At 43.8% G+C, this 16,804-nt stretch overlaps 2 protein-coding genes across 2 annotated transcripts; one reads left to right on the top strand and one right to left on the bottom strand.

The window, feature by feature from the left end:
- Positions 1 to 218: 218 nt before the first annotated feature.
- LOC134180788 (uncharacterized) lies at positions 219 to 2,392 on the top strand. Its single transcript, XM_062647975.1, has 3 exons — positions 219 to 245; positions 389 to 469; positions 1,682 to 2,392. Exons 1-3 carry the CDS (start codon positions 219 to 221, stop codon positions 2,390 to 2,392), a joined length of 819 nt encoding a protein of 272 aa, XP_062503959.1.
- A 2,979-nt stretch (positions 2,393 to 5,371) lies between these two features.
- On the bottom strand, positions 5,372 to 6,307 carry LOC134180787 (uncharacterized). Its single transcript, XM_062647974.1, has one exon. It carries the CDS (start codon positions 6,305 to 6,307, stop codon positions 5,372 to 5,374), a length of 936 nt encoding a protein of 311 aa, XP_062503958.1.
- Between the last annotated feature and the right edge of the window lie 10,497 nt (positions 6,308 to 16,804).

Raw genomic sequence — 16,804 nt, 5'->3', positions numbered from 1 at the left:
AGTTGATAGCATGGCTTCGGGAGCTCGAGTCTCACGCGGAGCAGTCCTTTGCTAACTACATATTAGATTGTCTAACAGACGGTTTCAAGAGCGTTTTCGCTTGCAGCTATACCAAGAGCAAATCAGCTAAATGAAACATACAATCGGCTACTGCAAACTCGTCGGTCGTCGACAGCTACCTCAGAGCTGAGGTTGCAGCATCTCGTGTGTTCGGTCCAATGACGCCTTGCTTTTCAACAGTTCAGGTAAGCCCGATAGTTGTGATACTTAAAAACCAATAACGCGGGCGCTGGCGCCTTGTCGTTGATCTTTCTTCATATCACTGGTCAGCGTCAACGAAGGCATCGCTATGTACCTATTCTCTCTGTTCTATGTTTGTGACGATAAGGCAGCGCAGCGTCTTTTGCATCTGGTTCTTGGAGCACTGATGGCTAAGATCGACATAAAGAGTGCCTATCGCCAAATCCTGGTACACCCAGATGACCGCCACGTGTTGGGCGTGCGCTGAAAGTGCGTGATTTACTTTGGTCGTGATCTTCCCTTTGGTCTTCGCTGGGCGCTCAAGATATTCTCGGCTGTTTCAGACGCTCTTCTCTAGATCATTTATAGCAAAGATATCACTTTCGGTATTTACTACCGAGAAGATTTCCTTTCTGTCGGAGCGGCGAACTACAGTAGCCGAGAAAAAGCTGGAGGGACCGTCATCGCGCCTTGGGTTTCTGCGGCTGCAAATAAATTCGGATGCATGTATGATCTGCCTGCCGCAATCAAAGCTACAATGGACCTGTCGAATGGTTAGCGATTGACTTGCTTATCGCTATTGCACCAAGAGACAGCTGCTGTCGTTGGTTGGAACCCTGGAGCTCACTGCGTCGGTAGTCAATGCCGGATGATGTCTCCTTCGTCGCCATAATGACTAATGTATCTGCATCAAACGCCTACACTGCTGTGTTTGGCTGAATGCGAACGCGCCAGCAGATATATTGTAGTGGAATACCTTTATGGTCCGGTAAATTGGCACGTGCTCTCTACGTTCTCTTGACTCTTAACCCCAACGCTGCGAATGAGTTCGGACGCCTCTGGTCTATTGGGTTGTAGGGAGGTCTGGCGCGAGCACTGAATACAATGGGAATGGTTTATAGCGTGGCATGACTGCGCCATCGCTTTAAAAGAGTGCTTGCCGGTTCTTCTCGCTATATTCGCTTGGTGTCGTCAATGGCAAGGCGAATCTATTCAGTTCCAGTGCGACAATACCACTGTTGTGTCCTTCTTGCGTAACTATTCCTGTCATAAACAAGCTGGTGATGCATCTGTTGAGGCTTTTCACGTTTTTAGCTGCCATTATTTCATTGCCATACATATTCTGGGGAAATTCTAATCACGTTGTGGATGCCCAGTCTCGAACAACCTACTAACTGCCCATTTTTTAACCAATCGCTACGTTAAACCCCGGATGAAGTCTTGATGCAACTGCTAGCGCTCCTGCAACCTTCGAAAATCGACTGGAGCTCACCTATCTGGAGGTCTGGGCTAGTCTACCCTTTTCGTCAGGCTTAGCTCGGCCACTATTAGGTCGTACGTTACCGGTTAATCTCGGTACAGCCAATTCCGCCAAAGACTCTCAGTTCATCCTTTTCCTACATCCAAACGTAATCTTTGTCTTTTCTTCGCTGCTCTCAAGGAACAGCAGCTTAAGCACAAGACCATCATATGCTGCATATCTGCCGTACGTCACGTACATATTCAATATGGACATAAAGATCTGTTTGCGTCTGCTCTTTCACAACTAACATATGTTCTGCGTGGAGTGCGCCGCTCGCAGGGTGAAGGCCCCACCCGTCAACGCCTTCCTATCACACCGAAGGAGCTGCGCGCGACCAAGCCCACATGGTCTCAGCAGCCTTTAAGCTACGATACGGTTATGCTCTTGGCAGCTTTCTGCCCGGGTTTATTCGGCTTTCTTAGAGTGGGCGAATTCACCGTGTCATCATTTTCGTCCTTTGAACATGCATCTCACCTCACATCTCAATATATTACGACCGACTCTCACGAGAATCCATTCCTTGTACGTCTGCACCTCAAGTGGGCAAAGACTGACCTCTTCTGCTGTGGTGCCGATGTATATCTTGGACGGAGCGCTAATGACATCTGCTCGGTATCATCGCTCTTGGCATACATGGTTGACAGGAGTGCTCGTTCGGGGCCGTTCTTCATATTTATCGACAGCTGTCCTCTATCCAGCGTCAGACTGGTGCAAGAGGTGCAGCGGGCGTTGTCGCCAGCAGGTTTAGATTGCTCAGGGTATACAGGCCACAGCTTTCAAATCGGTGCCGCTACTACAGCCAAGGCTCTTGACATAGACGACTCTAGCATCAAGAAGTTGTTACAGTAAAACAGTAATTCGTTGGAGGCGTACATCAGGCATCTTGCACGATGGTTGAAACAATAAGGCTCTTAGCGTGTGTCATTACCGCTGAATGCATATAATACATCTGATGTAGACAGAACACAAGCAGCCTGGCGTAAGGATGTGGGGTCATTTTGTAGAAACCATTCGGGCGATCGATGGAAAACAATTTTTCCTTACCTGCTTTCTGAAGGCTTGCTCCTGTTTGCTAGCTGCTGTCTGTCCTGTGGGACAGTCACCCAACCGTTCGTGACCTGCAGACTTATAGTACAGTTTCAAGACTATTTATCGTACGTGGACCAAAGGTTTGCTCAAAGAACAAACCTCGTTTGAGCAGGGATCCGGGTCTAAAAGTACCGGTACCCTGAATCACAGAAACAAAACAAGTTGCGCATGCGCACACGAGCAGAGTCTCTACGATCGCGCCACGGCCACCCTTTCCGACCAGGCAAATGTGGTGCCGTGCAGGAACATCTTAACGAGTTAAAGTAAGGAGTCAAATGCGGTTTAAAGCAGTTAGTTAGACAGAGTTGACTCCACCCCCGGAACGTAGAGCGCATCGAAACGAAGTGTATATGCGTAGCCCTGCCGCCGCATTTGTGTCATTGCTCTCATAGCCTCTCTGAGAGGCCACGCAATTTTGATTTTTCCTGCCGTTCTACATCCGGTCTTCCTTGGTTATCCAACGTGAAATGCAAGGGAGCAGGGATCCGTGCGTATAAGTACCAGTTCCTTGAAAAACAGAACCAATAGCAAGTAGCGCATGAGCGGAGGCTCGAGATCTCGATCCTCGCGCCACGGCGACACTTTCCAACAAGGCAGGTGTGGTGCCGTGCAGGAACATCTCAACGACTGAAGGTAAGAATTCAAATTGTGCCAGCGCCATATGGCTGTGACGCTTTGCAGACTTACACAATTGAAATTGTGTTTGCTGTCTTTGTTGACAGCTGTCGATTCCTGTGAGTGCTTATGTATGTTCTGATCATGACTGAGGCTGGCAAACTAACATTAATGTCATTATGATGAAACCTTGTAATCATAATCGGAACACGTGTTGCCTTTACTGCTGTTTACTGTGTAATTGTTACATATCTCTATGTTAACGAAAGTAGGACGTTGCACTAAACAGTCATTACAATTTTTGATTATGGCAAGGAAAAACAGAAGAAAGTCTAGTTTTTTACCTTATTGACATGATAAATTGCTTAATGATTTTGTACAATGTATTTAATTGATGATATTACTGGATTAAATTGCAACGATATCGTCAAAATTGTTTCTTTAATATTTCTATGCTACTTTTCAATGTTTGGTCTTACTTATTTTGTTACACTTTACCTTTATTGCATTTATATTGAGCATCTTCTATGATGTTTGGTATATGATTTGGTGTGTTGTCGTATTATTTACATTTATGTACTTACACTTGATAAATCCATCTACTACATGATTCTTTCTATGCATTCAGAGATGCTTGGGACTGTCTATATATATAACGGTTTATATAATATATATAACGGTTTATATAATATATATAACGGTTTATATAATATATATATATTTATATATATATATATATATATATATATATATATATATATATATTTGTATATAATACAGATAACACAGATAACACATATCCGCCCTAAGGACGGAAGCACAAAAAGTCATAATAATTAGGCAGATAGTCACTAATCAGTCTTGAATTGTATTGCCATAAACGAACAGATAACTGTTCTTGAAATTGCCTGGAAGCTTGGCCCAGAGACAAGCCAGATGATAGAAGAGACTTCTTGACAATTGATCTCAACACCTCCAGACTATGTGCAGCCCACACTCCGTATGATTCCACCACAAGAGGATAAAACAAACAGCCATAACTGGAAACGTTCTAAGATGGCGTTCATCTTTGTCCACTTCCCCAGCCACAGCAGCAGCACCAGATTTTATGGCAGCATTAATAAGGTGAGAGGGAGTGAACGAATTCCTCACGGAAATGTCGAAATAAGCAGCCTTGCTTAGGGAAAAGTCGGGATGGAAAACGTCACCTGGTCTTGTCATAGAATGAGAGGAACAGCGTTGTTCTCGACGTACATTGGAGTTGTCTAAGAGCAACCAGTGGAAGATGACGTCAGATAAAGTATCATGTCGCTTAATCCGAAGAGGACCACAGCCAAGAGTATGGTCACCAAAAATGTCCAATTCATGACCGCACACACAACGGACTGAGTGTGGGGGTGCTGGAAAAACCGGAATTCCCAAACGCAAACGCAAAAAAGTCACAAATTCACGCGGAGACATGGCCAGGCCTAGACTTGAGTTGGGGATTGCCCTCAACCAAGCCCCCGCATGAGGATATGCGACAGCACAGAAACCTGCCTGTTCTCGCAGACTAACAAGGCTGACTTTAATGCTGGATCTCAAAGCATCATCCAGAGCCTTCTGGAAAGAATGTTGTGTAGAAGAAACAGAGGACGAGACAGAACTAGTAGGTGGTAAAAGACTTGCAAGATGTTGCCGGCATTGCACTTCACCAGGGAAAGAGGAAGAATGCTGAGTCCAATCATTTTCTTCATGTACCGGCATGAACGCTGAGTCATTAAGAAGACGGAGAGACAACTGCCGAGAAGAGTTGCAGCTGCCAACGAAAGCTGCAGATGAAGATCTAGAGGCCTCACTAAGACCTAGACCACCCAAACAAACTGGAAGAGTTGCCTGTTTCCATGCCAGGTCAGAGACCGAAGAAGAGGATAAAGCCTCTAAACTGTGATGAAGACCACTGTCAAACTGCATCAATACATCATTGCTCTTGAAGCCAGGAACCGTTCTAATGATGTGATTCAGCTTGCAAAGGCTCAAACAGCTCCGGAGAAGATGAAGCTCCACCTGAGGATCTTCTAAAGCTGTCAAACGGTCCTGCCAATCCAAAATCTTGTCCACTCGTTGGGAAACAAATTCAGTAACCTATGAGGAAGATCCATATACAGGACAACCAAGGAATTCAACACCACCATGAACCTGAACACTCCGCTGAATTTCAGTAGCAAATTTGGGGAAATTCTGATCTCCAGAGGGCCAAAAGACCTCACATTTGTTCAAATTGATATGAAGACCAAAGGAGGGACCCTTTGATAACAAGACATCCAAGAGACAAGCAACTGAAGCCCGCTGGCCAAGGAGAGAGCCATCGTTCAAATACCATAACTTCAGCTTCATATCTGGCAATGGACCCAGGTCATCCAAAAACTCCATAAGAACGAGGGAGAATAGTAGGGGACCAAGGGGATCCCCTTGTTGCACTCCTGCAGATGACTTGATCCAAGAATTCCCAAAATGCAACATGCCTTCACAATGGTAACAGCACGAGGACCATCCAAACAAGGCTGGGAACTCTTTACGTAGACGACTCAAAAAAGAAGCTCGAGAGCATTCATTGAAGGCATTTTTCATATCAATTTTCAGACAACACAAGTTGGGATCAGATCCATATCGAGCAATACAAGCTGATAGTGTGTGCACAGCAGCGTCTAAACCTCCTGGGACACCAACACCAACCTGACCATAAGACAAAAAGGTGTCAGGTAAGTCTTCTTTCACAGCAGAACAGCGCAGACGGCTGACAAGTCGACGTAGGACCTCACCGACAGCTATAGGGCGGACACCACCATGCTTCTTCAATAGAGCAGTGAGACGTGCTCCACATAACCAAGGGGCTATCCTAGGGTCAGCACGACTAGACAAAAGAAAATTTACGAAACAGGTCAAGTTCTCCAAACACTGCTTGGCTGAAGGAGTTGTAGTACCAAGAATAGCATCAAACAAATGCTGAGACTTCAGTTGAGAAGCACCAGGGCTGGATGCTAGAGGAAAAGCTTGAAGTGAAGCCAGAACTGAATCCATACTGACAGATAGTTAAGGAGTGATATCACCAGAAACAGTTGGCAAGACATGCTCTGGGTGGCGTTGATAGATTTCTTCAAGAACCTTGCTGTCATGAGGGCTGGCTATACCCAGAGAGCCAAGGCACCGCATGGCATCTCTGTAACGACCTTCTCTGGCATAAGCAAGCGCCCGTTTTCGATTAATCTAATCTACAGGCGAAGACTTGCAATTAGAAGACTGTCTACAATCAGCATTCAGTCTAGCCTCAAACCAAAGAGACTGAATATCACCAGAAGTCCACGGTTCTAGACGGGATAATAACAAGGATTTGACAACAACACGTTTCTTCCGTCCTCCTCTTGGTGGGCATCTCAAAACAGCTTTAGGGAACATGTGAAGACGAGCGAGCATAGCCCCATAAACCACGGTATGTGGCATTCCTGAATTCTGTGGCAAGAACTTCCGCAAGAACAGGACGAACAGAGCGTGGAATATGGCCAATAGCCTTGACTTGTAGCAGAGAAACCTCTTGGATCAAAGACTCAAACAAGACAGCCTCCAAGTGAACGGGACACGCGAGGCTGCATGCTGCCTTGATTGCTTCAAGAACAGGGTCTTCAAAATGGCTGATCTGATCAGTGAAAGGACAAGATGAAGAATCTGAGGAAGCACCAGAGGCTGATTCACTTGTTACAGAATGACGCGAAGTAACATCTGTAGGCGCGCTAGCCAGATCGTGAGTCGACGCCATTCCAGAGAGCCAAGAAGACAGAAGAGGATCTACCATCAAACCATCACATCTAGGGCGACCAGGGCCTTGAGACCGTCGACAAACTTTCCAATGGGCAGAATAGGCGAAGCCACATTCAGAACAGAGACGCCGTTTGTGAGCAGACAAAAAAGACGCGGATGGAAAACGAGAGCGAGAGACGTGTTCCAAATGAATATGTTGCCAAAGGGAGTTACTGTTGGCGTACGAACAATGGCATAAGGGGCAAGAGCAACTCTCCAACTTTGACTCACAGGTGAGTGCTGTTTATATAATATATATAAATGTTTATCTAATATATATATATATATATATATATATATATATATATATATATATATACCTATTAGGATATTATGTCAGTGTCAGCTACAGTGGATAGTTAAACCGTTTTTATCATTTATTATTGCTCTTTTTGTTGCTGCTTGCCCATTTCGTGTGTGTGCTGTGTCTTTTCATTTGGGCTAAAGAAGTTATTGTTTTAGGCTGTTGATTTCGGTCGGCAAGAAGATAAGTGAAAGACTATCATTGGATATCTTACCCATTGCATGCCCTTTTGTTGGTGCCTACAAGAAACCTACACATTTATCTACCAAATAATGCAAGTCACACATATACGTTTGGAATAAATTTGTTGAGTTAATGTGGTCGTTAATTAATGTTAGATGTATTATTCGGCCCAAAATATGGAAGGGATGGTTTCTTTAAAGAAAGATTCATGATTCGTCCTATAACTGTAATAAATAATGAAATTTAAGGATTTGTGTCATTACCGCATATTTGGGTACGTTCAGTGTCTCTTTGATTTAAAGCAAAGTATATTGTAATAAAGGTAATTAAAATACCTTGTGCCTGAATTATCCTTGTACATGTTGTTCAGCAATCGATTGTGCACATTCTGCTAACCCAATAATTGGACTGTGCTACAAGTAAAGTAAAGTCACAAATTACAACAAGTGTTTACTTGATTTTCACTATATATATATAATGTAACTGTTCATGCTTTATGATAGACTGTGTCAGGTTAAACTGACTTCTTTGAAATGTTTGCCTAAAAAAGGAACCAAAATTAAATATTTTTTATTAAATATGTATTTAGTTTTTTCTGTAAAACAGTTTTGCAATATTGATGCTCCTTTGTGATTAATTTTTTTCTTAAAACAAATTGTTTTCATAAGGTTGATTGCTATAGACATTAATGTGATTGTTGTTTTTGTTCACAGTTGAACTACAGATTGCTATTGTTTGTCTTGTCTTTGGTAGTTTGTTAATAAGTACATAGTCAGCATAGAAACACGTTGAAGTTTTATTCCAAGATGGAGATGAATGCGTAATTATATGTTAGCTGAGAAGCCGTGTTGAATTTGGTATATTCAAATTGTACACCGTGTTAGCATGAATTTGTTTTGGATGACGGTACCAGTTATTTCTTATTACCATAACTAATTTGAGTATCATTGGTGTTCTCATAGCTAAATTGCAAAGACGCAATTTCTGGTAAAAAATAGCGCAGTGGTGTAACGTATATATGATTCCATTCTCTAAATGAAGCACGAAAGGCTTAAATTTGTTTTGTCTTACAGGCTAGACATGTTATTACGTCATCTGCTATATATAGTTTCGCACGGGGCTATTCATTAATTTGTGCTTCACGTGAGACAGATCAAAGGAACTGAAAGACTGCAATTATTCGCTTGGTTGCTTGACTTAAGCGTGTTGTGTTTGAATCGCAAGAATTGTTGGACGTCTGACTACCTGGTCTGTATGTGTGCGCCTCGTAATGGGTTTGAAGGCATCGAAATCCGAGAAAGATCCCCCAGCACCGAAGAAACCAGGTAATCGGTATTGTCAAAAATCGGTTTATCATATCCAATTCATTCTAGTGCAAAACCCTATTGTTACAAAGTGTACAAACCAAGGACATTGAAGTTTTAACATCTATTTTTACGTCGTCACGTGAATGGCTAATCTACGGTTCTTTTCTTGGTGTAGTTGTAATGATCTGTTGTTTTTCCTGGGGATGACTTGACTTCTATTATATAGGAACAAGTTTATACTGTAATGATTTTGTGAAGGACGAGCTTGATATCCTTAGTACCACCCACTGCGAGGACGTGAATGGGGAGTGACGTAATTGAGAAGTCGTATGAAGTTTGCAATTGGCATCTTACAAACGTCAAAGTTGTGATAATGACACAGAAGGCTAATGTCTGACTCTATTATCATAAAGCGTGCGTATTACATATTGCAAACCTATTGAGTTTGTTGTCAAGGCAAGAGACTCGTGAGATTCCTGTCGTAGGAGTCTGTTGTTGTTCATGCATGCGTAATGAGGGAAACATTGCGTTTAATGCTACCTTATTAGACAATTTAGAGGCACAAACACCTACTTATATCTATTTCCGATGCATGTGGAACGGCTCAAACCGGTATTTGGAGCAGTAGCGGTCTTGTACACAGAATCACATGCAAGATTAGACTTATTGCATAGTTGGGAGCAAAACGAATGAGAGGTATTTTTCTACATGGCTAAAATGGCATGACTCAGTGTTTCGAAATCAATCTGCAGATTTCGGTAGTAAATTTTGGACAGATAGACGAGTGTCCGATTGAGGCGTTTCAAGAACATTGCAGCATAATCTAATTACTAATTTCATTTAGTTTGCAAATTTGGATAATAGGTAACGCTTTTTAGCAGTTAGACCAATGTCTGTTTGTATGTCTTCATGATGTTTATTAGAGAAACAGTAGTTTAAGATGAACATGGGATTTTCTTTGTTACAGTATAATGTGCGAATTTGCATATTTGATTTCGCTAACGATATTACCATTTGCATATTGGATTATTTTTGGTACATAGACCATTTACTGCTGATTCTTTGTGATTTTGATTCCGTGGTACTTCAATTGTTATAAGATATATAAAATAAGTATAACCAAAAATTGTATTGGGTACTTTGGTATTAATAGCTGAAGGAGATGGACGTTGCTGATATGTCTCAAAGTGTTTCTATTTGGAGTTGTTGATTTTTAGGATTTTTCAGCAAGAAGAAATCGACTGAGGTGATCGCAGGTGCTGTTGAGCAGAAATCAACGGAGTTGATCGCAGCTGATGTTGAGAAGAAATCAACTGAGGTGATCTCAACTGATGATGAGGAGAAATCAACTCATGTGATTACAGCTGATGTTGAAAAGAAATCTACAGAGGTGGTCCGAGGTGATGTTGAGAAGAAATTGACTGAGATGACCACAGCTATAGTTGAGGACAAATCAGCTAACGTAATCACAACTGATGTTGAGGAGAAATCAACTGAAGGGATCGCAGCTGATGTTGTTGCAGAAACGTCTGAAAATCTGGACGGTAAGAGAATAATTTTCCTAAAAGTCTGCTTTTATACCAAATCAGATTATTAGCTAGTGAGCATTTTACCGTATTAACCCATTTTTTCTGCATGTGGTTATAAGTAAAATTTCTAGTACTTACAGTAGGCAGTCTTGTGTAAACCGGCATGAGCAAATTTCGGCGGTTTTAATGGTACAGGTGAAGGTGAAGCGGGATAGTATCGTCACACGTAATCCGTAACGGTAGAGAAGGATATGGCAATGTTGACAGGCATAGGGGAGACACAATTGCGTTCGGTGCATCTCTTTACCTCTTCTGTCTTTCTGGAAGAGTCTCCTGAAAGGACGCAGTAGAGAACGGAAGAGTATATGGTGTCAGTTGATTCCTTACTTTTAATCGTTGAGATGTTCCTGCACGTCAGCAGACCTGCCTAGTCGGACAGTGTGGCAGTGACGCGAGGGTCGAGATCCCTTGTCTTTGCGCATGCGCCATTTGCTTCTGGTTCTGTTTGTGACGGAACGGGTACATTTAGGCCCGGATTCCGGCCTCTGACCTTTCACGTTGGATAACTAACGGAGAAGTAATAGAGAGAGGAGGAAAAACTGAAATTGCGTTGGTTGTCACAGAGGTTATGAGCGCAATGACAACGTGCAGCGGCAGGGCTAGGCATATACACCTCTTTTCGATGCGTGCGCTAAATTCAGTGGTGTATTCATCTGTGTCTGACTGCGTTAAAACTAATTTGACTCCTTACCTCCAATCATTGAGATTCTTTTGAACGACACCACACCTGCCCGGTCGGTAAGTGTGTCCGTAGCGCGAGTATGGAGACCCCGGGTATCTGAGCATGCGGAAATTGCTTCTGGTTCCTTGTTTCAGGGAACGGATACTTTTAGGCACGGATAAGGGCCCAGCCAAGGTTTGTTTTTATGCAATACTTTGGTCCAGGTACGTTAACCTGACTTGAGACTGTACTCTAAGTCTGCCGATCACGAACCGTTAGGTGACTATCCCACGAGACAGCCAGCAGCTAGCAAAGAGGAGCGAGACTTCAGGAAAAATGCACCGAAAATTGGGTGTCCAGCGTTCGCCCGGATAGTGTCTGTACAAAGATCTTACATTCTTACGCCAGACTGCTTGTGTTGTCTTTACATTAAATGTATTATATGTATAAAGCGGTAACGACATTCATTAGAAGACTAATTGTTTGGAACAGTGTGCAAGATGTGTTTCAGCCAACTTTATGTACGCCTCAAATTCCCTGCTTTTCCACTGTCTCAACTCTTTAATGGTAGAGTTGTCTATGCCACTGGCCTTGGCACTTGTGGCGGCACCGATTCTTTAGGTATGGCCAGTAATCCAATAACAATCCAGCCTTGCTGACGACAACGCCCAGTCTGACGCTAGATAGAGAACAGCCGTCGCTGAAGATGAAAAACGGCCCCGAACAAGTATCTCTGACAACCATGTATACCGAGACTTATGATTCGTCCAAAATAGACATCGGCTCCTTGGCGGAAGGGGACTGTCTTTGACTGCTTGAGGCGCAGACGCACCGAGATGGTTTCTCGTTAAAGTAAGTCGTAATATCCTGAGGTGTGAGGTAAGATGCAAGATGGAAGGCCGACTATGACAAAAGAGTAAATTCGCCCGCCTTTAGAAAACCGAAGAAACCCGTGCAGTAGGCTTTACAGACCGTAGCTGTATCGTAGCTAAAAGGCTGCTGACACCAGACGGCCTTGATTACTCGAAGCTCTATCGGTTTAATAGCAAGGCATTGACGGTTTTAGCCCTCATCCAGCGGGCGACGCACTCCACGTCGAACATATGTTAGTTGGGGAAGCGCAGACGCAAACGGTCTCCATGGCTAAATTAACGATATAGGTGACGTACGACAGATAAGAAGAATTTTATGGTATTGAGCGTAAGCTGATGTTCCTTGAGACCCGCAACGAAAAGACCCCGAGTACGTTCGGACGTAGGCAGTGGAAGAATTAAGTGTCTTTGGCAGAATTGGCTGTACAGAATTTGACAGGTAGCGTACGACTTCAGAGTCGCTGGAGCTAAGCCGGAATAAATAGTTGACTAGCCTCGACATCCAGCTGGATGAGCTACATTCTATGCCAGAAGGAGTACTAGGAATTGCACCAAGACTTGTTCCGGGGCTGAAAGTGCTGTTGGTGTGCAATAGCGGCGTTATTAGGTTTTTATGAAACAGGGCACCCGCGAAGACTTTACATTTTCCCGAAATATGTATGGTCTGCCAAGTAATGAAAAATTGTCTGCAACGAATGTGAACGGTCTCAGCAGGCGAATAACCAGCTTTTCTCGACAGGAGTAGTTACGAAAGGAGGACACAATATCGGTATTGTAGCACAGGAATTGAATGCACATGCCGTGCAATTGACGACCCCAAGCGACGATATGGAGAAGAACAGGCACGCACTTCCTTGCTGCGATAGTGCAGTAAGGCCACGCTATAGACCATTTCCATCGTAGCCAGTGATCGCGCCTACAGCCTCCAAACCTAATAGACGTGAGGCTACTGGACTCATTTGCAGTGTTGAGAGTTGCGAGACAACGTTACGTAGAGAGCAAGTAATATTCCACCGAACAAGAATGGCATCCCACCACAGCAAATCTGCTCGCTCGTCCTCATTCAGCCGAACCGAGTAGTTTAGGCGCTTGAATCGACAAGATAGGTCAATAAGGCGGCGAAGGAAACATCTGACCCTCTTGACTACTGACGCGGCGTGCTGCAGGGTTCCAACCAAAGATAGCAGCTATCTATTGGTGCAAGAGCGACGATCAAGCCAATCGCTAATCATTCGACAAGTTCGTTGTAGCTTTGCTTGCGGCAAGTAGATTGTACCTGCATCCGTATTTAGATGCAGCCCCAGAAACGTAAGGCACGATGACGGCTCCTCCAGCTTCCTGCGGCTACTGGAACCCCCAAGCAGTTGCACGTGCAAAGCGCTGTAGCCAAGTTCTCGGCACACTCGCTGGAGTTCGACGCTGCAAAAGAGGAAATGGTGTAGTTAGTGAATACCGGAAGTGTTTCCTTTGAGATTCATTGTCTAGAGAAGAGCATCAGCAACAGCCAAGAACATCTTGGGCGCCGAGCGAAGATCAAACGAAAGAGCACGGTCAAGGAAGACCAGCCTTTTCAGAGCAAGCCTAATAGGTGGCGGTATTCTGTGTATACCGGGATTTAGCAGTAGCACTCTGTCTGTCGAGATTAGCTATCAGCTCTCTAGGAACCATGTACAAAAGACGCCGCGATGTCTCATCGACAAAATCATTGGACAGAGAGAATAGGTCGTAGCGTTGCCTTTGTGGACGCTGAACAGACGCCGTGAGGAGAGATCAACAATATGGCACCAGCGCCCGGGTTGGTTGTTCTTAGGTACCAAATCTTCAGTATTAAGACGCGCCAGAAGCGGAGGCAGCATTGGACAAGGCCATGAAGTAGTTAATGATGTCGGGAGAACCAGGTCTGAAAAGAAGATCCAGCAGCCAGTCTAGAGAAACGACCGTGACACGTAGGACACTTGCTTTTATTGTGTTGGGTTGAGATGTCGATTAGTTTGTTTTAGCAGCAAGAGTCTACGTACTATGTTCTATGTACTTGAAGAACAGTGGAGGTGTAGTGTTGTAGCGTAGCCAGCGTACGTCGGCTGGTTTAATATCAATAGAGACGTACATGACAGATTCCTTCGAGACAGAGAAGTTACCTACACGTAGCCAGACAAGAAATAAAAGACAACCACCTGAAAGTTGAGGAAAGTGGGTATAGAGCCTCACAAATAAGACTGTTTGAGTAGTTTAATTTGTTTGTAAGGTATGTTGTGGAGTTGGGTATTATACGGGACATGTGGTTTTGCTGTTAGTTGATTGACTGAGTTGTTTGAGTTAACAAGTTTATTGAGTTGTCACAGAGCGCCTTTTCCACCGATAAATGATAAAATATTGGCAATAGTAACGACATATCAAGCTATTTATATCTTGTAACATAATCGAATTGTACACGATGCCTTTTCCCGTCCTTTGGATAGACCAGTAGACGTCATTCGGAGGGCGCATAGCAAAACCATCAAAGCATTCCACATCACGGCCCCCTTCATTGTAGATTGCCATCAAATGAGTGCCATCATCGTAATTTAATTTTCGAGAATCATGACTAGAGTGTCACTGGCTTTAGGCTTGTGACGTAAAGAGTATTTAGCATAGGTTCCTCTAAGTTTGCCTACCTAGCGAGTGTCTATTATTTCTTCAATCTGTACTTTGGTTAGATTTTTCAATGCCTTGGCCCCTTTTTCCACAACCCAATGAGCCGGGTAATATTGATCCTTTTCTTGCCCTGCCGGCTTCACCTCCGGAACCCAACGCACTGGCCGTGAGAGGTGTCGCCAAACCGGCCAACAACGTGCTAAAAATCCACCCGGATTTGTCATTGCCTTTCTCCTACGGAGTGTCAAACCATCGCTACTGGTAGCTTTCTCAGTGTCTCCAGAGATAGCATCAGATACGGCGCTAAATCTTCGTGTACCGAGCACACGAGGGCAAGGTTAAGAATTTTAGGTGCAAATTTAGCCTTTATCGTGCCCATCGACCGTATTTAGCTATCTGCGACTTGGACCGTTTCAAATCAGTGTTTCGACGCTGTACCTTTGCCTTTATCATAATTTTGTACTGAATTTCCGTTATATTTAAAACATCAGCCCTCTTCGATAACTTACAATGAGATAATCGTAGTTGGTAGCCCGTTGATTACTGAAGGGAATTGCGTTTTGCTTCCTTCTGACTACTGGTCAGAGAACTAAAACTTTACGTAAGTCATGTCTATATCTATAGGTTACATTAAAGGTTTACGTTCATCTTTCCACTCACACCCTCCAACGCCATATATCGATTACTGAATGCCACCCATTGTAAGCTGTACGCCAAATCGTCGTCGTTTGCAAGGTTACTAAGTTGCTGGCCAACCGCTATATTATTTCGAGGTTTGCCCTTCCCATCTAAAGCCTTTCCAGGTCTGCTCTTGGACACGGCGACCTGTATTATCGAGTAGAATTTTTAAAATTCTTTTATAGACACTTGGTTTCGTGTCTAAATATTTTTTACCACTTTCTGTAACACCATTTACACCATCGAGTAATTTCTAGAAGCTTCAGAAAAGTTCGTCTCGATATCTCTGTCAGGGTACTGTGTGCATGCTATTGACGAGCACGCACATCCGTGTCAGCTTACCGTTGTCGAAGATTTGACTATTCTGGAGCTGACTCCCGTCAAGCTCGACGGACGAAAACGCAACGAATACGTGTCGAGGTAATCGCTAGCTGTCAACGCTGGTGACTCTCCAAGTAGACATCAATTCGGCGGCACTAAACTGATTTGGGTGTGTATACTCTATTATGCTCGAAGTATAGAGTACGCTCCGCACTCGCAACAACAAAACTTCCACTTGCTTCTACAGCAAGAACGACGATCGAACCTTTCCATCCATTAAGACCAGATACTCAGTGTTCTATTTATCATCAACCGCAATAGAAGCCCTATAGATACAGTTATCGAGATGATGATACGAAAGATGTGCTTCCGACTAGCAAACTTATCAAACGTCTGGTCTCAATGCTGCGGTAGAACATTTGAGCACTTTAGTCTCTGCCCAAGTATATCTTCAAGTACCCGTAAAGACAGAGGAAAAGTCAAAACGGCGTTTGGGTTTGTAAAAATTCAACTGAATGCGTTTTGGGCTCAGTTAGTATGGGAGGGATTTTTGCAAGAACTTTCGCAAACCAAGGTTATTGTCAGTGTTAAATCCCGACAATCTCAGTGTTGCTGACGCTCAATTAACTGACTGCGTAAAGTGCCGTATAAACAACCGGAAACTCCCTATGGGTCACGACAAGGGTCAAGCGTTCAAGGTTGTCTTTAGAGTGCGCTATGCAAGCAAACTTCTGCAACTGCTATGAACTATTTTGAAGATTTGTTGTTTCGCTCGTTCTGTAGAGTAAGATGTCTATCAACGGAGATGCAGAGGTGCGTGTACTAGCTAAACTAAACTATCGCCGCCTGTACTGTCCTTGACGTTTCAATCCATCTGGGGTCTGTTCAAGTCTTGTACCAGGCCCTCCTGCGCGCTCGGAGAAGAGGGCATGCGCGCAAAGTAAGAAGAAAATCGTGGTAATGTATGCACGCTTGCGGAACCGATGTTGTTTAGAATCTCGAGCCGATAATATCGCGCGCTAAGAGATTCAAATTGGCAAATGATACAAAAGGCACAGTTTCTGGTTTTGTTATGGCGTTGCACTACGCTCTAGGCAAACTTAATTAAGATGTGCAATGTAGAGCTGAAGTAGCTGCATCGTAATGTCCTAAAGCACATCTACAACGGAAACGA

Source organism: Corticium candelabrum, chromosome 6 (assembly GCF_963422355.1).
Source record: "Corticium candelabrum chromosome 6, ooCorCand1.1, whole genome shotgun sequence".
In the NCBI taxonomy this organism is placed as follows: Eukaryota; Metazoa; Porifera; class Homoscleromorpha; order Homosclerophorida; family Plakinidae; genus Corticium; species Corticium candelabrum.
The sequence above is the reverse complement of the archived record's forward strand: the minus strand, read 5'-3'. Positions and strand labels throughout refer to the sequence as shown.